Source organism: Symphalangus syndactylus, chromosome 13, assembly GCF_028878055.3.
Source record: "Symphalangus syndactylus isolate Jambi chromosome 13, NHGRI_mSymSyn1-v2.1_pri, whole genome shotgun sequence".
Lineage (NCBI taxonomy): Eukaryota > Metazoa > Chordata > Mammalia > Primates > Hylobatidae > Symphalangus > Symphalangus syndactylus.
In genome coordinates, this window is record NC_072435.2 from 98,969,195 (window position 1) to 98,996,698 (window position 27,504).

At 37.2% G+C, this 27,504-nt stretch overlaps 1 protein-coding gene and 1 long non-coding RNA gene across 14 annotated transcripts in view; both read right to left on the reverse strand.

Annotated features, from left to right (window-relative positions):
- Positions 1-27,504, reverse strand: part of C13H12orf42 (chromosome 13 C12orf42 homolog) — a 222,569-nt gene that overhangs the window by 154,610 nt on the left and 40,455 nt on the right. For 7 of the 13 annotated variants that reach the window (XM_055236285.2, XM_055236283.2, XM_063614344.1 and 4 more), the window contains exon 2: positions 17,802-17,900. In XM_055236285.2, the coding sequence (XP_055092260.1) occupies positions 17,802-17,879 (78 nt within the window). In that variant the 5' untranslated portion in view covers positions 17,880-17,900. Of the gene's footprint in view, positions 1-9,756; positions 9,862-11,440; positions 11,480-16,178; positions 16,256-17,373; positions 17,518-17,801; positions 17,902-27,504 lie in introns of those variants that run through there. The other 6 variants (XM_063614346.1, XM_055236290.1, XM_055236292.2 and 3 more) reach the window with 6 other exon arrangements.
- LOC129459502 (uncharacterized) lies at positions 8,025-9,742 on the reverse strand. The gene is made up of 2 exons (XR_008649992.1): positions 9,614-9,742; positions 8,025-8,203 (listed from the first exon to the last, which is right to left on the reverse strand). It is a non-coding gene; the product is annotated as an uncharacterized lncRNA (long non-coding RNA).

Here is a 27,504-nt window from a genome sequence, read left to right on the forward strand (position 1 = left end):
CTCTGCCGAGCAGGGTCCAGTACTGAGGCTGAGGGTGGAGTCTTGGACTCGCTCTCCAGTACTGTTTTTCTGTGCAATGGGACCTGCAGTTTTGCCCTTAAAGGTTTCTGAAGTTGGCTTCAGAACCTAACCAGAAGAATGGGAGCTGCTTGAGGGCTCAGCTTTGGGCACTTAGTAAATGTTTTTGGATGGAGAATTTCTATGAGAAAATGTGTTTTGAGTTATAAACAACCTATTTATAAACAGACTTTAGTAAGAAACCCCATCTGTAAGTTGGGAACTAAATATATATGTGTGAGCATAAATGCATATGTCATATTTTGCAAAATCTTGAGAGGGTGTAAATTTGGATACTGTGTAAGGTCATTGGTGATTGATTCCCATCCTCTAACAAGCTTCAGTTCTTGTTGTCAGGGAGGAGTGGGTCAGAGGCAAGTTAGGAAGCGACTGTTCATGATCATCTGGGATTTTCTCTGTGCAACCTATAGTCTGTTATAGATTTGTTGTAGAACAACTTAATACCATTCAATTGATTCTCTATGTCCGTGGGCTTTATGACAGTACAGACTGGTTAAAAATACTGTCTTCTATTAACCTTCAATAAAGCAACACAATGCTTTATGAGAATAAAATTTTTGGACCCCATTTATTGAATTACGGTGAAATTTTATTTTATATTCTTACACATATGCAAATATGCCATTTGAAACATATGCTTGAGGGGAATGCAAAAGACTGCTGGCAGTCTAATCACTTAGCTCAGGCAACAAACTTTACTTTTTAAGCTACATCAGAGTTCTCTCTTACTTTTGAAGACACAAATAGCTTTTTATAATCCCCTAACAACATAATCCTGCGTGACATTGTCCATTTTAGAGGACAATGTCATGGGCTTAGAAATTAAAGTCAGGAAATTTTAGATCTACTAAGAAGTTGAATAACACATTTCTGATGAGAAAAAAAAACATACATAGACTAACTTCCAGACCCATTTTGCATTATAAAATATTTCCATAACACTTACAGACATGTGGACATAAATGATATTGTGTTTGTGATGTCTACATTTATACTTATGGAACCGGAACAGAGGTGGCAGAGTGTGGTAGAAAGAGTACTGATATAGGAATCTAGAGACTTGAATTCTTGACTCACTTCTGAATTGATCAGCTGTGTGACCTGGAATAAGTCACCTAACTTCTCTGAGTTTTGGTTCCCTCCTTTGTATCACTGAGATTTGGATTAAATGACTTAGTGCACATCAAGTATCCAATACATTGCACTTAACCATTCAGAATCTCCATTTTTACAACTAGAAAACTGGTCATAAAACTATCTGCTCCTTTTTCATCCCAGGGTCATCTTAAGGATCTAAAGAAGAAAAATATTTAGAAAAGAGCTTTGTAAATTGCAAAGTGCTATGCAAATATAATACTTTTCAAAGAAAAATAATCATATTCATAATATTGGACTCTTTGGCACGTCTACTTAGTCTGGACTCAAAGGTAGATACAGTGGAGTTTAAGACTCAGATATCCTAATCAATCTAACAATCATATAGAAAGCTGGATGTTATTTCCATTTTTGTTTTGTTTTTTGCTTGTTTTTTTTTTTTTTTTTTTTTTGAGACAGAGTTGTGCTCTTGTTGCCCAGGCTGGAGTGCAATGGTGCAATCTCCACTCACTGCAACCTCTGCCTCCCAGGTTCAAGCAATTCTCCTGTCGCAGCCTCCTGAGTAGCTGGGATTACAGGCATGCGCCACCACACCCAGCTAATTTTTTTGTATTTTTTAATACAGATGGGGTTTCGCCATGTTGGCCAGGCTAGTCTCGAACTCCTGACCTCAGGTGATCCGCCCGCCTTGGCCTCCTAAAGTGCTGGAATTACAGGCGTAAGCCACCGCACCCGGCCTATTTCCATTTTTGATGAGCTATAAAAGATAGCCTAAGTCTAGACAAAGAAATTGTTTAAAATGTTTGTTATGATATCTCAGTAACATCATAGGTGGTTGCTGCAGCACTCCTTACCAGCCCAAACCAGAATGTCCCCTAAAAGCCACACACAAAATATATGTGTGCAAAGACTAAATCTATAGTAAAGTAAGCTTTTTCAGTAAAAGCAAAGCATAACTGCGTTGGAGAAATGTATCATTTTCTATAAGACAACCAGACCTATAAAATTTAAGGAGTAAAATCAGAAAAGGAATAGAAAATCTAGGTATGTCTGCACATCAGTTAAAGCACTGTCAGTATGATGGCTAAATATTCAAGAAGAAATGGTAGGGTCATTGCTCTGATTACTCATTAAACCCTACCTGTGAAGAATAATAACAATGCATTCACATCTTTTGTTTTTCACTTCCCCATGGCCTGGGCAGTGTCCTGGACAAGATCACGGCAATGACTAAGAGCTGTGCTTTTGGAGCTACCCCTGGCAGGTTTAAATTCAGGTTGTGTCACTTGTTATCTTTGTGTAATTCAGCAAAATGCTTAAGTTATTTGAGCCTCAGTTTCCGCTGTATTAATGAAACTGTTCCCTCATTTCCAACTGAAGAGGAGACTGATATATAATGGGATCGCTGTGAAAATCAAACAGAAACAAAGTATATACATAAAAGCTTACTGCAGTGCTAACACACAGTATGTGCTTAGTAACTCGTAGCTATTGGACTATTACCGGGCCAGGATTATCAAGACTAATTGAGGGGTTAAGGTTTTCTATCTCACAATCTGAACCATTCCTCTTCTAGTTCTCCTTAACTTCCCTAAATAAATATTTTATAACTACTAGTTGTGACCATGTGACACATCATGAGGTCAATTTGGCCAGACTCAAATACCAATTATTTAAATAGACTAGAAATCAATCAAATGGGGTAGAATAGAGTAGACTAGAATAGGAAATTTAGTATCCATGTATATCACATATAGTGAGATAAATATTATTATATGCAATTTGGGAGGAGGTGTTACTAAGATGGGATGAAAACTATATTTCCAAATGTGGAATGCTATCAAAAGTGTTTCAAAGCCACAGCCCTAAAACTTTCCATTGTACCCTCTAGAATCCATAGTACCTCATGGGTAAAAGTTTTTTTTTATTTTAAGTTCCAGGATACATGTGCAGGATGTGCAGGTTTGTTACATAGGTAAACATGTGCTATGGTGGTTTGCTGCACCTATTAACACATCACCTAGGTATTAAGCCCACATGCATTAACTATTTGCTCTCCCTTCTCCTGTCCACAGCCCCTGACAGGCACCTTCCTGTGTCCATGTGTTCTCATTGTTCACCTCCCACTTATAAGTGAGAACATGCAGTGTTTGAATTTCTGTTCCTGTGTTTGTTTGCTGAGGATAATGGCTTCCAGCTCTATCTGTGTCCCTGCAAAGGAAACAATCTCATTCTTTTTTGTGGCTGCATAGTATTCCATGGTGTATATGTACCACATTTTCTTTAACCAGTCAATCATTGATGGGTATTTAGGTTGATTCTATGTCTTTGCTATTGTGAATAGTGCCATAATGAACACACACATGCATGTGTTTTTGTAATAGAACTATTTCTATTCCTTTGGGTATATACCCAGTAATGAGATTGCTGGGTCAAATGGTATTTCTGGATCTAGGTCTTTGAGGAATCACCACACTGTCTTCCACAATGGTTGAACTGATTTACCTTCCCACCAACAGTGTAAAAGCCTTTCTATTTCTCCACAGCCTCACCAACATCTGTTATTTCTTGACTTTTTATAATTGCCATTCTGACTGGCATAAGATGGTGTCTCATGGTGGCTTTGACCTGCATTTCTCTAATGATCAGTGATATTGAGCTTTTTTCATATGTTTGTTGGCCATATAAATGTCTTCTTTTGAGAAGTTTCTGTTCATGTCTTTGCCCACTTTTTAATGGGTTTTTTTTTTCTTGTAAACTTAAGTTCCTTATAGATTCTGGATATTAGACCTTTGTCAGATAGATAGATTGCAAAAATTTTCTCCTATTCTGTAGGTTGTCTGTTCTCTGATGATAGTTTCTATTGCTGGGCAGAAGCTGTTTAGTTTAATTAGATCCCATTTGTCAATTTTTACTTTTGTTGCAATTGTTTTTGATGTTTTCATCATGAAATCTTTGCCAGTGCCTATGTCCTGAATGGTATTGCCTAGATTTTCTTCTAGGGTTTTTATAGTTTCGGGTTTTACATTTAAGTCTTTAATCTATCTTGAGTTAATTTTTGTACAAGGCATAAGGAAGAGGTCCAGTTTCAGTTTTCTGCATATCACTAGCCTGTTCTCCCAGCACCATTTATTAAATAGGGAATACTTTCCCTGTTGCTTGGTTTTGTCAGGTTTGTCAAAGATCAGAAGGTTGTAGATGTGCCGTCTTATTTCTCAGATCTCTATTCTGTTACATTGGTCTATGTGTCTGTTTTTGTGCCAGTACCATGCTGTTTTGGTTACTGTAGCCTTGTAGCGTAGTTTGAAGTCAGGTAGCATGAAGCCTCCAGCTTTGTTCTTTTTACTTTTTACTTTGTTCTTTTTACTTTACTCTTTTTACTTACAATTGTCTTGGCTATACAAGCTCTTTCTTGGTTCCATATGAATTTTAAAGTAGTTTTTTTCTAATTCTGTGAAGAATGTCAATGTTAGTTTAATAGGAAGAGCATTGAATCTATAAATTACTTTGAGTAGTATGGCCATTTTCAAGACATTGATTCTTCCTATCCATGAGCATGGAATGTTTTTCCATACATTTGTGTCCTCTGATTTCCTTAAGCAGTGGTTTGTACTTCTCCTTGAAGAGGTCCTTCACTTCCCTTGTTAGCTGTATTCCTAAGTATTTTATTCTCTTTGTAGCAATTGTGAATGGAAGATCATTCATTATTTGGCTCTCTGCTTGTCAATTGGTGTATAGGAATGCTTGTGATTTTTGCACATTGATTTTGTATCCTGAGACTTTGCTGAAGTTGCTTATCAGTGTAAGAAGATTTTGGGCTAAAATGATAGAGTTTTCTAGATATAGGATCATGTCATCTGCAAACAGAGACAGTTTGACTTCCTCTTTTCCTAATTGAATACTATTTCTTTCTTTCTCTTGTCTGATTGCCCTGGCCAGAACTTCCAATACTATGTTGAATAGGAGTGGTGAGAGAGGGCATCCTTGTCTTGTGCCGGTTTTCAAAGGGAATGCTTCCAGCTTTTGCCCATTCAGTATGATATTGGCTGTGGGTTTATAATAAATGGCTCTCATTTTGAGGTATGTTGCATCAATACCTAGTTTACTGAGAGTTTTCAACATGAAGGGATGTTGAATTTTATTGGACTTTTCTGCATCTATTGAGATAATCATGTGGTTTTTGTCTTTAGTTCTGTTTATGTAATGAATTATGTATATTGATTTGTGCATGTTGAACCAGCCTTGCACCCCGGGAATGAAGCCGACTTGATCATGGTAGATAAGCTTTTTGATGTGCTGCTGAATTCGGTTTGCCAGTATTTTATTATTTTTGCATTGATGTTCATCAGGAATATTGACCTGAAGTTTCCTTTATTGTTGTTGTATCTTTGCCAGGTTTTGCTATCAGGATGATGCTGGTCTCATAAAATGACTTAGGGAAGAGTCCCTCCTTTTCAATTGTTCGGAATAGTTTCAGAAGAAATGGTACCAGCTCCTCTGTACCTGTGGTAGAATTTAGCCTTAACTCCATCTGGTCCTGGGCTTTTTTTGTTTGGTAGGTTATTTATTACTGCGTCATGAGTAAAATTTTCTACATCCTCAAGCTCTTTTCTGAATATTCCCTTTGTCTTCTTACAGTAATTCAATATTTCCCAAATCTTGGTGTGCATCAGAGTCTCCCAGAGGGTTTTGTAGTGGCAGCCTCTAAGATACTACTTACTGATCCATCTCTCACTCCTAAGATTCACACCCTGAGTAACACTTTCCCTTAAGTATGAGCTAGAAGTAATACCTCACTTCTAATGAATAAATTCAGCAAAAGTAATTGTTTATCACTTTTAATAATAGGTTATAAAAAGAAACAGATTTCTGTCTCTCCCGCACTGTCTCTCTCCTCTCCATCTTCCTCTCTTCCTCTCTCTTATTGCAAAATGAATCATATAATGTTTTAAAATGTTACCCCATGTGGTACACTGATAGCATTTAGGGCTGGAGTCATTCACCTGTCTCTGCATCCATATCCCTTTGCCATATAACGTTGTGGCAACTCCCGCTGGGAATCTAGGCTCAGCCATGTTACTTGCTTTGGCCAATGTGATGCTAGCGAATGCAAACATAAGCATTGGCTTCAAGGGGAGGCACTATTGGAGTTGTTCAGTCTTGCCCTCTGCCATTGCCATGAGAATATGCTCTGGCTAGCCTGCTAGAGGGTGAAAGACAGAGCAGAGCCAAGTTACCCAGTCTTCCCAGACAAGGCCATCCTGGATCAGCCAACAGCCAACCCATCCCCAGCCAAAATCAGCCTTGCTGTCTAGTGGACCCACAGCTGACCACAGACATGTGAGGGAGCCATGAGAGTCTGAGAACCAGACCAAAGTAGCTGAACCTCTCAAACACCTGAGCAAAACAAATATTTACCATTGTAAATTGTCTGTTACATATTGGATAATATTATGTAAAAAAGCATTCTCCTTCTCTGTGGATATCACTGAAGAGATCCCATGTATTTACCAGAATTTTATTTATAAAATTAAGATTTGCTATTTACTAGAATTATACAATATGCACATATTGACCTAATCATTACATAATCATTGTATATTGCAACTTAGAATATCCTTCATTGTATTAATGGGGAGGATAGGGACTGGAGAGAAAGGTATTTGCTCCAAAGACCCCTGTTGAAAAACAGGAGATTGCTGCCAAATGATCTGATGGATATAAATTTTTGCACACAGTGCACTTTGGGACTGTTCCCATCTCCAAATACAATTAGAGGAAAGCACTGACCCCATCCCAAGTCAAGCCTTGAGCCTGCAGAGTCCTGATGGTAGGAGTGAGGGTCCTGCCCTCAGGACCCGCTGGAGGGTGGAACAGGTGGGTTGATGTCTGCTATATTTCCTCTTGGGCCAAAGCGCTTCAGTAAATGGTCTCTATTTTAGAAGCCCAAATATCAAGAGGACTTAAGAGGACTGGACTAGGATATCCTGAGACTCAAATCATTAACAAGATCATGGTGCCCATTGCCATAAGTAATTTAAAAGATTTGCTTTTCAATGACACAAAACCTCATGTATGCTGTGATCTAGCTATTCCAATTTGGGGAACTTTCTGACATTACTAAAAACGAAACTTCTTTGTATGTTAGTGAATTTCTACGTATCCATTTGGGGGTGGGAGGGGCTTGTTTTTCTCTCTTCTTTACATATTTAGCCCTCCTGTGGGGTATTCTACCTATATGCAGGTTAGAAAACAACCAAGGAAAGCTAGATTTTTTTTTTCTACCTGGGTCTCTGACTGACCTAAGTAAGCAGTTGCATCTATTTTGGAATGGAAACAATTTGTACCCACAACAAACTTTAATTAATAAATCCAAAATAGATGAAGTTTCATACACTGTGCTTTGGAAAATAACTTATTTCTGAATGTGAGTCATTCTAAGAACAAACTCTAACTGATAATGTAAATTCAGCCTATACAAATTTGTGTTAAATACCATTACTTAATAAACTTCTTAACCATCCTCCTGATTTTGAGCCTGCTTTTAAATTTTAATTAGACGTAATGATCAGACAGTTATAAAATGCTAACATTCAAAGACGAACTGATGTATATAATTTTCATCCTAATAATTGGGACCTGCCATTCTGGATTCCAAATGTAACCTGTACATGGTTTCTTAGGACTCACTGGGTGTGTATCGTCTAAGGACTCTAAAAGTAATGCATGTAATAGTTACATTCATAGGATGGCTATGTAATTTTATTAACCAGACTAGTAAGCTTCAAAATGCAAACTATAATGCATACAAGTTGTAGCCTATAGTTGTTTCCAGAATCAGGCTTTTAAAGTTAAAATTCTCATGGTTTTTAATTCAGATATCTTTGACTCTGGACTAAGAGGCAATCCTCCCCATTCTTGGTGTTTAATATGAGGCAGCGACTTTAGAATTCTCTCCCATTTCAAGTGCCCACAAAACTGCTATTGCTGCTTACAAAAGTTGTGCATAAGCCTGGATACAAAACAAACCCTATGGGAAAAACAAACAAACAAAACAGGTCAATGAATTCACCCAAAGTGCAAATTACTTCAAGACTCATTTTTCTCTTTTTGTAGAACTAACAAGTGAATCTTATTTAGTTGAGACCAAAAAAACCCACTGAAGTGAGCCTTGAGAGACATTTGTGCTGGTGATGACAGCATTTTCATGGTAATTTGTTAACGTTCTTGCAAAGCAGGGGTAATTTACTCCAGTAAAATCTAGCTAATAGCCTTGTAGATTTGAGGCCTTCAGCCAAGGGCCACATGCAGGCCTTGGGCAGCCTAGTGCCTGTAGGACTGCATAACTACCAGAAGATCTCACACCTGACCTCCTGGCTGACTCCCTTTCTCAGCCCCATACCACCTTCACATCTCAGATCCAGTTCCCAGTATGGGACGTCCACTTGGTGTTAAAGGGAGCAGGGAGCTTGGGAAGGGGCAGGGCAGAAGGCACAGCATTTGTGAGTGTTAAACTCAGGAAGGCATGAACCTTCCAGCTCTCTTTTTTGGAGGCAGGCTTTAACACAAAGAAAAGAAAATGATGTGTAAAAACATATATCAATATCATTCATTTTCTTTTCTCATCATAAAAATAATACACATTCATTATAGATTTTTGAAAAACAGAAAGACCTCCAAATGGGGACAAATCACCAATAATTGTGTCTAGACATCTTGATGCAGTTCCTGCCAGTTTTTTTCCATGCAGACTTTAATTACTTTATGCAAATTTATTGTGTACGAATACCTTTTTAAGAAAATCTGATTTTTTGGCCACATAATATCACTATTTGTATGCACTGTAAGTTATAAAATGTTTCTATTATTAGACAACATAGGTGATTTCCATTATTGCTTAACTATAAACAACATAGCAGTGAACATCCTTATACTGAAATCTTGGTCTCCCACTCTAATTAGGTTTTTAAGATAGATTCTCAGAAGGGATAAGTGGAATCAACGGGCATGGATGTTTCAACATATTTGATACATAAAATCAAGTCAAATTGCTCTGCAGAAAAGCCATATCGATTAGGTAGTGTGTTCAGCCACATGGTAGGAGAGGCCTTTATTAATGCACTTTCACCAACATTGAGTTTTTAATCTGTGCTAATTTGACAGGTAAAATGACAGATCGAAAGTCATATTTTTAGTTTATGTGTACAAAAGTTATTATATATAGCTCAGTTTGCTCATAAAATTAACATATTTGGGCCATTTAGAAAGCCATAAAATGAGTCACTGAATGCTGAAAGTGACCTCAAAGAGCATGGAACATACTGAAGGCGAAATGTTTTGCCCAGGCCACTCTGTAGTGATGAACTCAGGACTAAAACCCAAGAATTCTTCTATTTCCCATCCCAGTGTTCCTAAGAAGAGATTTTTAGTGAGACAGAACCTGCTTCAAAATGCAGAAAGAATGGAGAGGCGGAGGAGACTTTTAACTGTGGTTTGGTAAAGCTGTTTTCCCCACTAATTTTTCAAGGCTTTCACACTGTCGGAGGCTGGTGGTCCTGACATCTGGCAGCTTTTTAACCTTACCTTTTGGAGGGGAAAAGTCAAGAAATACGAAGTTGTTTCAGAATTAACCAAAGCAAGGTATCACTAGGAAGCTCAGTCCACTCTGAAGATATCTCAAGAGACCATCTACAATTAAACATAAATGACTCCTCATGGTCTCTCTCTATTTACCCGAGTTGTCTGTGGTTCATTCATGGTGAGAACATGAAGGTATAAAGGCCACAACTAAAGATTTTGCTTGTTACCACCCTTTTAAAACTTCCTTTTTAATTTTTACATGCAATTCTCAATTCTTCCCAATGAGAGAAAGGATCTTTTTCCCCTCCCCCTTGAATGTGGCAGGTTTGTGACTGCTTTGACCAATAGAGTACGGAAGTGATGTTATGTGATTTCTGAGGTTAGGTGATTAAAGGCAATGCATCTTCCTACTTCTCTTTTGGGAACACTTGTTCTTGGAGATATTAGCCAACTTGTGAGAAGCACCAATACCCTGAGGCCATTACGAGGAGGTTCACACCACACGGAGAGGCCCTGAGTAGATGTGCTGATTTACAGTTCCAGCTGAATGCAGCCTTCGAATCACCTCAGCCCAGGTGCCAAACATGTGAGTGAAGAAGCTTCCAGATCATTCCAGTCCCCAGCCATCTGAGTCAACCTCAGCCTTTGTGTCTGCCCAGTGAATGCCTCAGACATCATGGAGCAGAAGCAAGTCATCCTTACTGTGCTCTGAATTCCTGACTCACACAATTAATGAGCATAATAAAATGATTGTTGTTTTAGACTACTGTGTTCTGGGGCATTTGTTGTGCAGCAAAAAAGAGGTGAAACAGATCGTGTCTCACTGGATTACTCTCCACCTTTTCATTTCCTTACTCAACTTGTGGGCTACCAGTGTCCCCATCATTCTTCCCAGAATCTCTGTGGATTGGATCAGTGCGTTCATAACAATATATAATATTAATGTGTTTCATGGTTACATTGAAAAAGAGACTTGAAAGTCACCTAGAACACATGAAAGGACCTAGAAATGGATTTTCCTGTCGGCATTAAAAAGTCCGAGACGTTTTCTCTGCTTTGTATTTTTCCTCTACTTCCTATCCTTGTTCATAATTCCCACCCACATCGCTGATGTAAAGCATTTCCAGAAACTTCCCATACTTAACCTAAACAGCCAACAGAGGTCAATTTCATTTAAAATAACAAAAATAAGCTATGTTGAGTTGTATGTTAAGCAGTTTGTTCACATTGATTTAGTATCTTGATTGTACGAGGTAAGTCATATTAACCTATTTTGCTGAAGAGGAAACTACGGTTTGGAGTTGTAAGCTAACACAGCCCCTAAGTGGTAGAGCCAAGATTTGAACCCAGGGTCATAGGACCCCAAACCTAGATTTTAACCTCTACGCTGGTAGCTTACAAGCTTTTGGTCTACATCCCATGGTAAGAAATACGTCTTACATCATGGCCAATAAATACCCAAATGTATATAACTGAAATAAAAGTATCAGGAAACAAGAAACATCTTACTGTGTATATAGCACATTCACCTCTCTATTTTTCCAATCTATTTCTCTTTCTTAAAAATGTAGATAGTAACCCACGAAATCGATTGTATAACCTGCTGCAAATTGATCACAACCCAGAGACTTTAAACATTCACTTCACTACCTTTTCCCATTTGACTTAAAATCTGAGCAGTCATTACCTCAAAACTCTTTTCTTCTTATAAACTGAAGGTCACTACCTACAGGTTAAAAACAAAAAGTTTTAATACAACTCAATTTTTTTTTTTTTTTTTTGAGACAGAGTCTCGCTCTGTCATCCAGGCTGGAGTGCAGTGGCGTGATCTTGGCTCACTGAAAGCTCTGTCTTCCGGGTTCATGCCATTCTCCTGCCTCAGCCTCCCAAGTAGCTGGGACTACAGGCACCTGCCACCACGCCTGGCTAATTTTTTGTATTTTTAGTAGAGACGGGGTTTCACCGTGTTAGGCAGGATGGTCTCGATCTCCTGACCTCATGATCTGCCTGCCTCGGCCTCCCAAAGTGCTGGGATTACAGGCGTGAGCCACCGTGCCCAGCCACAACTCGATTTTTAAAATTAGAAACAAGCCTTAAAATCTCTATTCACAAATTCTCTTTTGATATGAGACTATTTAATAAAAAGCCCTATTTGGTACATTTAGCAAACAATAAAATTGATACTTCAATTATATTTTATATTCAGTTGTTGGACAGAACAACCCCAGCCACAGCCCTCACCAGGCTCACAGCTCAGGACACTGCCTGCCCTCCTTGCTCCAGATGTTCGGACCATCAGCTGACCAAAGAACTGTGATATGGCAGAGCATGAGAAAATTAGCTGGACCAACCTCAGCACTTAGAACGATGGGAAAATAAGCCAAAGAATTGTGAAAGTAGAACTAAAAGTGCACAAAACAGCACTGGGGATGGAAAGGCCATAGCAATTATAGACAAACCACAATGACGAAACAGAAGAAGCCATGTGGAAGGGAAAAAAGAATGGAACACACATTCAGAGAGAAGCAGGGAGAGGCCCTTTACCCATGGAGAAGACAAGTCAAAAAGAAGCTCATCTCTTGCATGGCAGCAGGTCCTGGTGGCTTTTTGGTTCCAATTCCAGGGCACACATATTCAAAATGAAGATATATCTTTCTTTCTGGAGGAGATTTGCAGGGCTTTTAGCTCTGCATCATCCAAAGATCCTTAATTAAAATGGATGCCCAAAATATTATCATGCTATAAATCTCAGAGGAAGGCATTGTGAGACAGACACAGAGTCAGACGACAGACAGAACTTCATAGTGGGTATCTGCATGGTTTTGCCTTTTGGAATATTAGAAATAATAATTACAATGCCATTTCTTTGATTAAGTTTATAGTTGACAAAAAAAGACACATAATCATCTGTAAAATGGGAATAATAATTATAATAGTACCTGCCTCCTATTTTTGTTATGAAGATGAAAGGAGTCAACACATGTAATCTTTAAGATTAGTGCCTCCCATATAGTGGATGCTAAACCAATAGGCTTTGATCCTATGATAATACTGTGACATGGGCAATACATGGGCAGGTATTGCAGAGCCATTTGATAGGTGAAGAAACAGACAGTCAGAGAGACCCCAGGCCATGCTAAAAGTTACACAGCCAATAAGTGGCAACTACAGTCTTCAGGCTTCTCGTCTATCCATTAATTCCACAGATATTCATGGAGTGCCAGTCTCACTCCATACAGTGAATGTGACAGGTGCAATTTCTGCCCTACAAAATTTACAGTCCAATGCTCTTTCCCAAGTTTTACCATGTTTCTATAGTACAGGCATCAGCTAGACAATTGTTATTTGTTTTATGCCTTGCAAATGAGATTAGTCTAATAAAGAGCCACAAAACCACATGCATTTTCCAGTGTCTTGAAAACATAGAGTTGGTACCAGTCTCCTGCGCTCACTCGCAATCCCTGTATTATAATTAATACTATGGGGAATTGGGAATGCCATATTGTAATTCATTGTATAATTATCTTTCCCCATGCCTCAACCCAAGACTCCCAGTTCCCTGAGGGCAGAAACTGTCTTCTGAGTAGCACAGAGGATGTGCATAATAAATACTGGTTAATTTTAAATGAATAAAAAGGATATCATATCAGTGCAGATGTCCTGATTTTTCTTAATACTCAGATTAGTCTTAATTTGTAATGCCACTGAGACGTTTTTATTCCTTGAGTTTTGACGGAGTTTTGGTTCATTGTTTAGAGTACACCACCATCCACCACCCCATCCCATGGTGGTTTTTCAGTTTTAGAAGTGGAAAAAGCTCAACGGGACCTGAAGTAGGCAGCCAGAAACTAAAACGGTTTCCACAACCACCACCAATAACACTTTCATGCCTTTCCTAAGACCTAAGCTCTAGGAAGGCACGGACAAAAAAGTAAAGGAGTAAAGAGAAGAGAAAGCGAAGGGGAAGAAAAAGTTGGAAAACAGCACCAGTCAGACATGACAAAGAAGAATTAAAATCACCAAAACGGAAAATTGTACAGTGCCATTTGACCCCCTCTTCATTCCTACCAGATCAGGAAGAGAGTCTGGCTGATTGAATATATATTCTTGATCTCTCTCTGTCTCTATGTATGCCTGTATGTATGTATACATGTATGTATATATGTGTATGTGTATGTGTGTGTGTGTGTATAAAATACACCAAAAATGATCAAGAATAATTCATCAAAAATCTATGTGGAACCCTTTGGAGTCTTTTAGTAAAAGTAAACCTTTTTCTAAAGAATGATGATAAGTTTGTAAATGTAAAATTAGTCATGCTCAAATAAATCTATCAACCAGAAGCATAGCTCTGGCTTTTAAATCAAGCCACCACTTTTGATTAATTAAATCTTACCCAAAGTAGATTTTCCTTTATTATTAATGTATTTAATTCATATCAATTCAGAGTAGAGCAATTTTGAAATCAAAATAAATTTTTACCAAAGCCAGGGTTTACAAAATCAACAGTGCTACATGTTCATGGGTTCTGCCTTCATGAACTGTGGGGGAAGGAAAAGTAGCTGGATTTTGAAATTTCATAAAATTCTAAACATCAAATATTGGGAATTAGCAGTAAATAGACGAAGGTTTAGAGACCCTCAAGATAAATTTTCCAAAGTTAGGCTTCTCTCCTGGTTAACATAAGTCAAAGGATTCTCTGAAAAATACAGTAAATTTGAACTTTTGTGTGGCCTTTTTATTTGTATGTCTGAGTTTTAGCAAGCACCCTGGAATGGCAAATGCTTCCTCATTGGTGGAACCATGTAGATTCAGAAAAAAGCCATCTTCCATTGAGAAGACAATTGTTTTCTATAGAGACAAAAAACAAATGCCCATGACCCAGGTCACCTCATCCCAGCAGGCTTTTGCTGCGGCTTCCTCTGAGCAAACACAACAAAGTCCAGAGCAGTCAATCCTGCTGCCCCACACTGGGCCCCCGCAGTTGTGCTCTGCTATTTACCCTTCCTATTAATCTGTCAATGTTCTAGTCAAACATGCAAAACAATATGGTGGGCACATAGTTTGATTGGTCATTGCTAAGTAACTTGGACCAAAGATGAAGAAATAGAACTTCCAACCAACAAAATGTGAGGCCCAATCTGATTGTTAGAAAATGTTCAACAATACCAGTGCATGATAATTTTCTCAGGGTGGCTGTGATTTAGAATCTCTCTCACCGAAAAAGAGTGGTCCCAATAAATGACATTCAGTTTCAGAATCTAAATTCAGGTCATGTTGCTGTTCCTATCATTGTAGCATAGAACTGTCTGGGCATTTTGCAGAGGAAGATGTTCATTAGAAGATGTCATCATTCCATAGTGAAAAGACTGTTGAGGAATTTGGTTTGGTACACAAGTTGAGTCCCTGGCTAACAAAATATTTTTTGAGCTGAAAAACAAGAGTCCTTGGTTCAACACTTCCTGGATGCTGAAAAGTATAACTCTGTATTTCCAAAAGGCAATCTGAATTATCAAACATTTTGAGCAAATTTAATAGCTCATATTCTTATTTCACTTTCCTCCTTTTCTGCTAGGCCAGATGAAGCCTCAGAATCCTTCTCAACACAAAGCTGTAGGTAGCCACCTTTATTCTCCTGGAATTAACATGAAAGATGGGGCTGTTTGTCATTCCAGCCCTAGACCCTCAAGTAAACATATTCAAGTACAAGATGTACAGATGAGCAACAACTGTCCAAGAAACACCTTTTTAGAAATACAGAGTGTGCATTTCCTTGCTGTGTGTTTTCAGAAAGCAGGAAGTATGGAAAGAGTAAGTGGCTAGGATGTCAGAGCATACAGCAAAGTTAAAGAAAATATAGATAATGAAAGCAGGCTGATGTGGGGTAAAATCCCCTACCATTCACTAGCTATGTACGAGGTATTTGTCCTGCGGAAAATAACAGCTCTGAGACATGTTTGTTCATATATAAAATGGAGAAAATGAGACCACATACTGTATAAGTCAGGACATCTGACTCCTGTCCCTGATCCATTTCCTCTGTCCACTTCGCCACAGACCACAAGCAGCTCCGGGCCATATCCTTGCCGTTTTTGGACCCAAGAGGAAAAGAAACTCTCTCTTCCCATAATGAGTCCAAAAACTGAGAGGAAGAACTCTGGCTTGATATGGATTACGTGTTAACTATTGGATTCCCACTAAAGGATTCTGATTGGTCCAGACTGGTTCATATATCCAACCTGATAGCCAAGAGGCCAAAGGATTGTGCTTGGGCTGTTCCCAAAACCACTTGGTGGGAATGGAGAGAAGCAGTTTCCTAAAAGAAGCGTTGTGTAAGGGGGATACTTTTCTTGGGCAGACAAAAGAGTAAATGTGTACTTTATGACCTCATAGAGTGAGAAGATTAAATAATGTAAAGAACTTACTAATGGCACATAGCAAGTTGTCCATAAATGCTAGCAAAGATGATGCTAATTGTCTTCATCACTATTATCAATCCCTACTGCAAAAGAATACAATCAATAGTAGGGTATTTACAGAACGATACATAATATATCACATTGAGTATTACTTACTGATGTCAGTTGTAAATCTGGCTACTCAAATAGCACTCTCAGTGAAATAACAAAGTACAATGGCCATAGATTTCATACTTCAATTTGAATTCAACTCATAATTCAAATTATAGAGATTTCACTGTGATCCAGCTTACTGAAAAAAATGTGATGTTAAGGGATGAAATTTAAAAATTGATTCATTCATGCATCATAGCTCTTATGTACCAGACACTGAGCTAGACCCTGAGTAACACAGGGGAAAAAAGCTGGCCAAGTTTCTACCCTAAGGGAGCTTACTTTTCGGAAGTGGAGCCACAGAGGAGTGGGAAGTGTTATGAAGAAAAACAATACATGGTAAGATTAGAAAGCACAGGATAGATTTTAGGTGTAGTGGTCATGGCAGGACCTCTGGGCAGAGATATGAACAAAGTATTGGAGTAAGCCATAAGAATCTCTCGGTGAAAGTGTTCTACTCCAAGAGAAGAGTAAGTGAGCACCAAGTCTGGAGGGTGGGTGGTAATGTGGCCACAGTAAAGTAAGCAGGGGAAGGGGACAGGAAGTTAGAGAGCTTGCCCACATTCCTGGCCAGATGTTCATGTCCCAATGCCTAGAACCTGTGAACATTACCTTAGGTGGCAAAAGGAACATTGCAAATGTGATTAAGAACCTTGAGAAAGGGAGATGATCCTGGATTATCCAGGATCCAGTATAATATAATCCAACATAATGGTTGAAGAGGGAGGCAGAAGAGGTTGGAATGATGTGATTTGAGGAAGACTGAACCCTCTGTTACTTGTTTTGAAGACGGAGTAAAAGCAACAGGAGTCAAGGAATTCAGACAGCCTTCAGAAGCTGGAAAGGGAAGGAAACAGAATCTCCTCTAAAGTCTATAGAAAGGAATGAAACCTTGCCAACACCTAGATTTTAACCCAGTGAGACATGTATCAGACTTCTGAACCTACAGAACTAAGTGGAAGATAGTACATTTGTACTGTTTTAAGCCACTAAGTTTGTGGTAAGTTGTTACAGCAGCAACAGAGAACTAATACAGAATCATTCTTACCATTACCAGAGCATTTGTAGTATTTTATATGTCAGTGAAAAGTTTGTCTTCAGTTAAAAGCCCAGGCTTGTGCAACTTCTTAGGAACAATACTAGCAGCTTTAAAGTGAGCACATGTGCCTCAATCCTAATGGTGTGGGGTTACCTTAGTAACATAAGAAATAAATAATAGCAAAGACAACACATTTCTAAGTTTTCCTAGCATAAATGTAATGGGTCCCTAATAGTGGGAAAAAAATAATTTATGAAGGCATTTAAAATTATGCTATAATTTACAATGATGTGAGTATGGATAAATATGGAAACTAAAAGGATTATCTAAAATATAATATCAATGACACTGAATCAAGAATCAAAATTAGTGGCTGAAATGGAGCAAACCTATTAACCTAAAAAAAGTAAGAAAATATAGTATCTCTTATGCATTACCTGCATCCTGTTTGTAAAAGGTCTGATGGTTAGCAAGAATTCTTCTTCCCTTTGCTTCATACATATCACTGTAGACATTAATTTGACAAATTCAACTCCCTATAAACAAAGAATGGAGAAAGAAAAGCAGGTTTACAATTATGCAATGATAATAATAGAGAAAAAAATGACTTCTTTAAAAGCCAGAATCATCCTATCCATGAACATAGTATTTCTTGCCAGTGACTTTCAATAATTTTTTTTTTTTTTTTTTTTTTGGTGGAGACAGGGTCACATTATGTTGCCCAGGAACTCCTGGACTCAAGCAATACTCACATCTTGGCCTCAGTAAAATTCTATACTTTTCTACATAAAGTTCTTAATCATTTATTGCAAGATATAATCCTAGGTGGTGCTTGCTTTGGTTGGTTGGTTGGTTGGGGGCAGTGGGGGTTGCACTGTAATGATGTCTTTTAAATCATCTTTCTAATCATTTCCAAAGGATAGACATGCAATTTAATTTTATACATTGTTTTAAAACAGCAAGCTAGCTAAGCTTTCATATTAATTCCAAAAAATATGTCTGTTGATTATTTGGGGATTTTGACATGAACAATTGTATCACCTTTTTATTCAAATTTTTGAACTTTAAGTTTTCATCTTATTGCACTAGTTTACATCTCTAAAACATATAGCTTAGGTCCTCAAGAAGCAAATAAAACTTAGGCCCTCATTTGCACAGGCCCCTGTGAGTTCCAGGAGTTATTAGGATTTGCAGAGTATTCTAGGTATAGAAAGGGAAGCCTAGTGAAATTGGGAAGCATTTCCAATAAATTGTTTTAAAAGATCTCAGAATAGAAAGACCTAAATCTCTAAGTCTCCAATATTCTTTGTGCATTTTTCCTCATATTAATTTTAATACATAATTTCTTATTTGTAGTTCTGAAGCTTGAGTTTTAAGATAGTTCAACCAACGGGAAGTTAAGGCAAGGAATATTGGTTACAGAGGTGTTAAACGGTTGAAAAAGAAAAGAAAAGAAGACTAGGTGTAGAGCTGCAAAAAATAAGAGGAGGTGATATCAACAGGTCAGTAAATGCTAACACTCATGAATCAGAGCCCCTAAAATAGTATAAGTTTCAGTCTTCACAGAAGTTGGATATGCTTGGTTGTTCCTGATGTTCCATACATTTCCCCATCAAGTATGATATTTGTCATATTTTAATATTTTTGCAGATGTCTTTATCAAGTCAATTTTTCTTCTATTCCTAGTTTGTAAAAGTTTTTGGTTTTAAATTAGAGACAGATAGTAAATTCTATTAACTATCTCCTCTGCAGCTGTTAAGAAGATTGTATATTTCCTTTCAATGATGCTGAAGTGATGCTACATTAATAAAATTTCCAATATTAAATGAACCGGGCATTCATGAGATAAAAAACAACGTGGTCATAATGTATTTTCTTTTTAGTACAGTGCTGGATGGTGCTAAATTTTGTTTGTTAATATTTTATTTTGCTTTTTTTCTTCTTCAGTGATCACAAGTGAAATTGCCTTTTTCCACTTTATAACGTCCTTACCTTATTTTAGTGTCAAAGTTATGCTAGCTGCAAAATACTTGGAGAATATTCTCTTTTTCTAACCACTGATAGTTTGTATAGGATTTAAATTACTTGCCCCTTAAATATCTGAATAACTGTATTGGTAAAAATCACCTTATTCTGATGTTATCTTTGTGGGAAAAATTTAAACTATTAATTTGATGTATTTAATGATTATAGGGTTATTTATATTTTCTATTTCTTTTTGAGTCAGTTTTAGTAAACTGCATTTTTCAAATAAATTATTTTATTTTCTAGATTTCCAGATTCATTGACTTTAAAATGTATATAATACACACATATTTTTATCTATTCAGCATAAACAATTCTATTCCATAATGTCCCTGCTTTAATTCTTAATATTATTTATAACACATTTCTCATTTTTCTCTTGACAAATATTGCCACAGGCTTGTCAATTTTATTAATTTTTTCAAAGCACAAACTTTTACTTTTGTGGATTCTTTTTATATGTTTATTTTCTCATTCATTAGTTTTTCTTTGTGGGAGGTGTTTGTTTTAAATTATTTATTCTCTTTCCTATACGTTTTGGGGGCTTATTCTGCTATTCTTGTGTTTTTAATTCACTATTTAGTCTTCTTTACTAATGTATTTAAATAATTGTATTTTCTTCTAATACTACTTTGCCTGCCTCCAATGTTTTGAAATATAATGCTTTATTATCTCTCATTTCTAATGCTTTTGAATTTGCATTTTGATTCCTTAACCCATATGTTGTTTAAATGTATGGTATTTCCCAATTATCTTGTTGCTTTTAATTTTTAAATTGGTTACATTTTGATTCAAAAACAAGATTTGTTTGATATCAATTCTCTGAAATTTATTGAGGAGAATTTTATAGTCTCCATGTAGCCAATTTTAATAAATATTTCATATGTGCTTAGATTCAATATTTTTGAATTATTGGATGTAATCTATAACTGTTCATTAGATCAAGCCTATTAATTATGTTCAAATCATCTATATCCTTGATTTTTTATCTGCTTCATCTGTTAATTACTGACAGAGATATATTAAAATCTCCCACTAATGTATTGGGTCTTTCTATTTTTTTCTGTAGTTCAGTCAATTTTTATAATTTTGAGAGTTTATAATTAGCTGCATAAAAGTTTAGAGTTACATCTTCTTAATAAATCATTTTATTATATAGCTTTCTTCTTTATCTCTACCAATTTTTTTCCTTAGAAAGTCTTTAGTTTGATGTTAATATAGCTATAGCAGTTTTCTTGTTAGTTTTGCTAATACAGCAAAACCTATGCCATAGTGTGATAACTAATGTCCAAAAATAAAACATGGGTTTATGTATGTGGCTAAAGAAATATTTTTAGTTACTCTGTTCTGTCATGAAAAAATCCCAAAAGTAAATATGGAAAAACTTGTCCTCTAAGAAACTGAAGAAATGTATACCATACAGAAAAAGTCTTAAATGATCAAGAGTCGGTCACATCCTAATCCTACTCATCTCTCAACAGAAGAAAATAAATCGAGCCTGTCCCTATTTAAAAATAAAGGGAAGGACAGAAGTCAAATGCTGAAGACATTCTTTCTAAATTCTTTTTTTATTGGTATTTTTGTGGGCTACATTTTCCTGGGGGTTTACTACAAATTTTTTTCCATACTTGAACTTTTAACATCTTTGTTCCTTATGGTTTGGGGTGTGTTTTCTAAAATCAACATAAAGCGAGTTACTTTAAAAAAAAAATACCGTCTGACAATCTTAACTAAGAAGTTTAGCCGTTTTCTATTTATTGTGATAATGGATATATTTGGACTTAATTTCTACCATCTTATATGTGCTTTCTACTTATCTACTTGTCCTGGCTCTTCTGTTTTTTGTTTGGGTTTTTTCTTTTTCCCCTACACTTTTAGAATTGACTAAATTATTTTTTCTTTTTCTAGTTTCTCCCCTCTATGTCTTGGAAGTTATTCGTACAATTTTACCTTTATAATAAAACATGTATACTAACTTACAATCTAAATATTTTATAAATTTAACGCTCTTGTAAATAAAACAAGGTTCTTTAACATGGACCACCCACTGCCAAATTCAAAGCCATTGTTGTCCAGTATTTTAGCTCTCTAAATTGCTGTTCTTTTCCCTCACAAGTTAGACTTCACTATTATTGTTCTAATTTTTTGCAGTCAACTATTATTTTGATTTATGCACATACTTATCAGTATCTTTCATAATCAGCCTTTTTTGCATCTCAAATCTGTCTGGGATTACATTTTTCCTTCTTAAGGAAAATCCTTTACAATCACCTTTAGTGAGGGTCTACTGGTGGCAAACTCTCAGGTCTGTTTGGAAATGTCTTTATTTTATCCTTGCACTTGAATATAGTTTTGCTGGGTGTGCAGTTCTAGGCTGACAATTATTTTCTCTCACTCCACTTAAGGTTTTATTCCACCATCTTATAGTTTTCATTATTTCTGTTGTAAACATAGTGGTCAGTCTGTTGCCAATGTCTATTCTCTACAGTGTTTTGGGTTTTGTTTTGCATTTTGCTTTATTTTGTTTTGTTTCTAGTCTTCTTGCTTGTCCCTTCTGTGGCTTAAGATCTTTTGTGTGTATATGAATGTGGATTTTTAGTTTCATTTTGGTGAATCTAGATGTGAACTGCTTTTTATGTGTCCTGTCTGTGATTTGCTGGACTCCCTGTATGTTAGGATATATATCTTTGAATAATTCTGAGAAGGGTTTCAGTCATTATCACCTTAAATATTACCTCTTATGTTTCTATTATCCTTATGGAATTCTGATTAAATTTGCTAGACCTTTTTCTCTATTTTCCATGTCTTTTCACTTATTCTTTTTGCTTATTTTTTCTTTTTTGTCTCCCATCTTTCTAGCCACTGGATAATCTCTTTAGATTTACATTCCAGTTCATTAAACTCTTCTTCAGGTTTTTCTTATCTACTATTTAACTTGCCTATTGAATTTTTAATTTAAAGTATATTTCTATAAGTTTATTTTTACAATATGCTGATTTTACTTCATGCATCTGTTTCTCGCTCATATTTTTGAACTTATTTTTCCTCTCAATATAGTAAATATACTTAATTTCATATAATACAATATCAAAAAGTTATGCAGGTCTAAAATTGGTGTCTGTTATTTCTGTTGTCTCTCAGACTACCTCTTTGCCTGTGGGTATTGTGATTTTGGACAGTGAGTTTCTCATTTTAGTTTTAACCTTATATGTAAAATTCCAACCACCGAGAGTGAACTCTAATGTGAACTATGGATTTTGGGTGATGATGCGTGTAGGTTAATCAGTTGTAGCAAACTTACCACTTTGATTGGGTTGTTGATAATGGAGAACACTGTACATGTGTAGGGGCATAGCATGTAAGGGGTATGTGTCTACTCTACTCTCAATTTTGCTGTGAACCTAAAACAGCTCTAAAAAAATAAAAAATTTAAGAAAATTCTTGAAGTCCTGTGTTTAACTCACAGTTTCCCAGAAAGGATCCAACCTCAGGCCATTTTAAATTAAATTCTCCACTTGAAATTTTTTTTCAGACCCTCAAAACATGGCATGAATAAAGACTCAAGCATTTATGAGAGCTGGCTTATAGTTATGAAAAGCAAAGACTTGGAACCAACCCAAATGTCCAACAATGATAGACTGGATTAAGAAAATGTGGCACATATACACCATGGAATACTATGCAGCCATAAAAAAGGATGAGTTCATGTCCTTTGTAGGGACATGGATGAAGCCGGAAATCATCATTCTCAGTAAACTATCGTAAGGACAAAAAACCAAACACCATATGTTCTCACTCATAGGTGGGAATTGAACAATGAGAACTCATGGACACAGGAAGGGGAACATCACACTCTGGGGACTGTTGTGGGGTGGCGGGAGCGGGGAGGGACGGCATTAGGAGATATGCCTAATGCTAAATGATGAGTTAATGGGTGCAGCAAACCAACATGGCACAAGGATACATATGTAACAGGCCTGCACATTGTGCACATGTACCCTAAAACCCAAAGTATAATAATAAAATTAAATTAAATTAAATTAAAAAAGAAAATTACGGTTACGATTTTTTTTCACTCCTCCCACAGTGAAAGTTGAATCAAGCAGCTGTTTTTTGCTGAATTTTCTATGTCAGGCTTATTTTTTTTATTTTTATTTTTTTTTCTTTCTTGTTTATTATACTTTAAGTTCTAGGGTACATGTGCACAATGTGCAGGTTAGATAGGTATACATGTGCCATGTTGGTTTGCGGCACCCATCAACTCATCATTTACATTAGGTATTTCTCTTAATGCTATCCCTCTCGGAGCCCTCACCACATGACAGGCCCTGGTGTGTGATGTTCCCCGCCCTGTGTCCAAGTGTTCTCATTGTTCAATTCCTGAGACTTTGCTGAAGTTGCTTATCAGCTTAAGGAGATTTGGGGCTGAGACGATGGGGTTTTCTAAATATACAATCATGTCATCTGCAAACAGGGACAATTTGACTTCCTCTTTTCCTAATTGCATACCCTTTATTTCTTTCTCTTGCCTGATTGCCCGGGCCAGAAATTCCAACACTATGCTGAATAGGAGTGGTGACAGAGAACATCCTTGTCTTGTGCCAGTTTTCAAAGGGAATGCTTCCAGTTTTTGCCCAATCAGTATGATATTGATTGTGGGTTTGTCATAGATAGGTCTTATTATTTTGAGGTATGTTCCATTAATACCTAGTTTATTGAGAGTTTTTAGCATGAAGGGCTGTTGAATTTTGTCAAAGGCCTTTTCTACATCTATTGAGATAATCATGTGTTTTTGTCATTGGTTCTGTTTATGTGACAGATTACGTTTATTGATTTGCATATGTTGAGCCAGCCTTGCATCCCAGTGATGAAGCTGACTTCATCGTGGTGGATAAGCTTTTAGGTGTGCTGCTGGATTCAGTTTGCCAGTATTTTATTCAGGATTTTTGAATCGATGTTAATCAGGGATATGGGGCTAAAATTCTCTCTTTTTGTTGTTTTGGTATCAGGATGATGCTGGCCTCATAAAATGAGCTAGGGAGGATTCCCTCTTTTTCTATTGATTGGAATAGTTTCAGAAGAAATGGTACCAGCTCCTCTTTGTACCTCTGGTAGAATGTGGCTATGAATCCATCTGGTCCTGGACTTTTTTTGGTTGGTAGGCTATTAATTATTGTCTCCATTTCAGAGCCTGTTATTGGTCTATTCAGAGATTCAACTTCTTCCTGGTTTAGTCTTGGGAGGGTATATATGTCCAGGAATTTATCCATTTCTTCTAGATTTTCTAGCTTATTTGTATAGAGGTGTTTACAATATTATCTGATAGTAGTTTGTATTTCTGTGGGATCAGTGGTGATATCCCCTATATGATTTTTTATTGAGTCTATTTGATTCTTCTCTCTTTTCTTATTAGTCTTGTTAGCAGTCTATCAATTTTGTTGATCTTTTCAAAAAAACCAACTCCTGGATTCATTGATTTTTTGAAGGGATTTGTGTGTCTCTATCTCATTCAGTTCTGCTCTGATCTTAGTTATTTCTTGCCTTCTGCTAGCTTTTGAATTTATTTGCTCTTGCTTCTCTAGTTCTTTTAATCGTGATGTTAGAGTGTTGATTTTAGATCTTTCCTGCTTTCTCTTGTGGGCATTTAGTGCTATAAATTTCCCTCTACACACTGCTTTAAATGTGTCCCAGAGATTCTGGTACGTTGTGTCTTTGTTCTCATTGGTTTCAAAGAACATCTTTATTTCTGCCTTCATTTTGTTATGTACCCAGTAGTCATTCAGGAGCAGGTTGTTCAGTTTCCATGTAGTTGTGCAGTTTTGAGTGAGTTTCTTAATCCTGAGTTCTAATTTGATTGCACTGTGGTCTCAGAGACAATTTCTTGTGATTTCTGTTCTTTTACATTTGCTGAGGAGTGCTTTACTTCCAATTATGTGATCAATTTTAGAGTGTGATGTGGTGCTGGGAAGAATGTATATTCTGTTGATTTGGGATGGAGAGTTCTGTAGATGTCTATTAGGTCTACTTGGTGCAGAACTGAATTTAAGTCTTGGATATCCTTGTTAATCTTCTGTCTCACTGATCTGTCCAATATTAACAGTGGGGTGTTAAAGTCTCCCATTATTATGGTGTGGGAGTCTAAGTCTCTTTGTAGGTCTCTAAGGACTTGCTTTTTGAATCTGGGTGCTCCTGTATTGGGTGCATATATATTTAGGATAGTTAGCTCCTCTCGTTAAATTGATCCCTTTACCATTATATAATGGCCTTCTTTGTCTCTTTTGATCTTTGTTTGTTTAAAGTCTGTTTTATTCAAGACTAGGATTGAAACCCCTGCTTTTTTTTTTGCTTTCCATTTGCTTGGTAGATCTTTCTCCATCCCTTTTCTTTGAGCCTATGTGTGTCTCTGCATGTGAGATGGGTCTCCTGAATACAGCACACTAATGGGTCTTGACTCTTTATCCAATTTGCCAGTCTGTGTCTTTTAATTGGGGCATTTAGCCCATTTACATTTAAGGTTAATATTGTTATGTGTGAATTTGATCCTGTTATTATGATGTTAGCTGGCTATTTTGCCCATTAATTGATGTAGTTTCTTCATAGCACCGATGGTCTTTACAATTTGGCATGTTTTTGCAGTGGCTGGTACTGGCTGTTCCTTTCCATGTTTAGCGCTTCTTTCAGAAGCTCTTGTAAGGAAGGCCTGGTGGTGACAAAATCTCTCAGCATTTGCTTGTTTGTAAAGGATTTTATTTCTCCTTCACTTATGAAGCTTAGTGTGGCTGGATATGAAATTCTGGGTTGAAAATTCTTTAAGAATGTTAAATATTGGCCCCCATTCTCTTCTGGCTTGCAGGGTTTCTGCCGAGATATCCGCTGTTTGTCTGATGGGCTTCCCTTTGTGGGTAACCCAACCTTTCTCTCTGGCTTCCCTTAATATTTTTTCCTTAATTTCAACCTTGGTGAATCTGACAATTATGTGTCTTGGGGTTGCTCTTCTTGAGGAGTATCTTTGTGGTGTTCTTTGTATTTCCTGAATTTGAATGTTGGCCTGCCTTCCTAGGTTGGGGAAGTTCTCCTGCATAATACCTGAAGAGTGTTTTCCAACGTGGTTCCATTCTCCCCATTACTTTCAGGTACACCAATCAAACGTAGATTTGGTCTTTTCACACAGTCCTATATTTCTTGGAGGCTTTGTTCGTTTCTTTTTACTCTTTTTTCTCTAAGCTTATCTTCTCACTCTATTTCATAAAGTTGATCTTCAATCTCTGATACCCTTTCTTCTGCTTGATTGAATCGGCTATTGAAGCTTGTGCATGTGTCACGAAGTTCTCGTGCCATGGTTTTCAGCTCCATCAGTTCACTTAACGTCTTCTCTACTCTGTTTATTCTAGTTAGCCATTCATCTAACCTTTTTTTAAGGGTTTTAGCTTCCTCACCATGGGTTTGAACATACTACTTCAGCTCAGAGAAGTTTGTTATTAAAGACCTTCTGAAGCCTACTTCTGTCAACTCATCAAAGTCATTCTCCATCTAGCTTTGTTCCATTGCTGGCAAGGAGCTGCAACGCTTTGGAGGAGAAGAGGCACTCTGGTTTTTAGAATTCTCAGCTTTTCTGCTCTGGTTTCTCCCCATCTTTGTGGTTTTATCTACCTTTGATCTTTGATGTTGGTGTCCTACAGATGGGCTTTTGGTGTAGATGTCCTTTTTGTTGATGTTGATGCTATTCCTTTCTGTTTATTAGTTTTCCTTCTAAAAGTCATGTCCCTTAGCTGCAGGTCTGTTGGAGTTTACTGGAGGTCCACTCCAGACCCTGTTTGCCTGGGTATCACCAGCAGAGGCTGCAGAACAGCAAATATTGCTGCCTGATCCTTTCCCTGGAAGCTTTGTCCCAGAGGGGCAAAGACATCTGCATGAGGTGACTGTCAGCCCTTCCTGGGAGGTGTCTCCCAGTTAGGCTATACAGGGGTCAGGGACTCACTTGAGGAGGCAGTCTGTCTGTTCTCAGAGCTCAAACACCATGCTGAGAGAACCACTGCTCTCCTCAGAGCTGTTAGACAGGGACGTTTAAGTCTGCAGATGTTACTACTGCCTTTTGTTCAGCTATGCCCTGCCCAC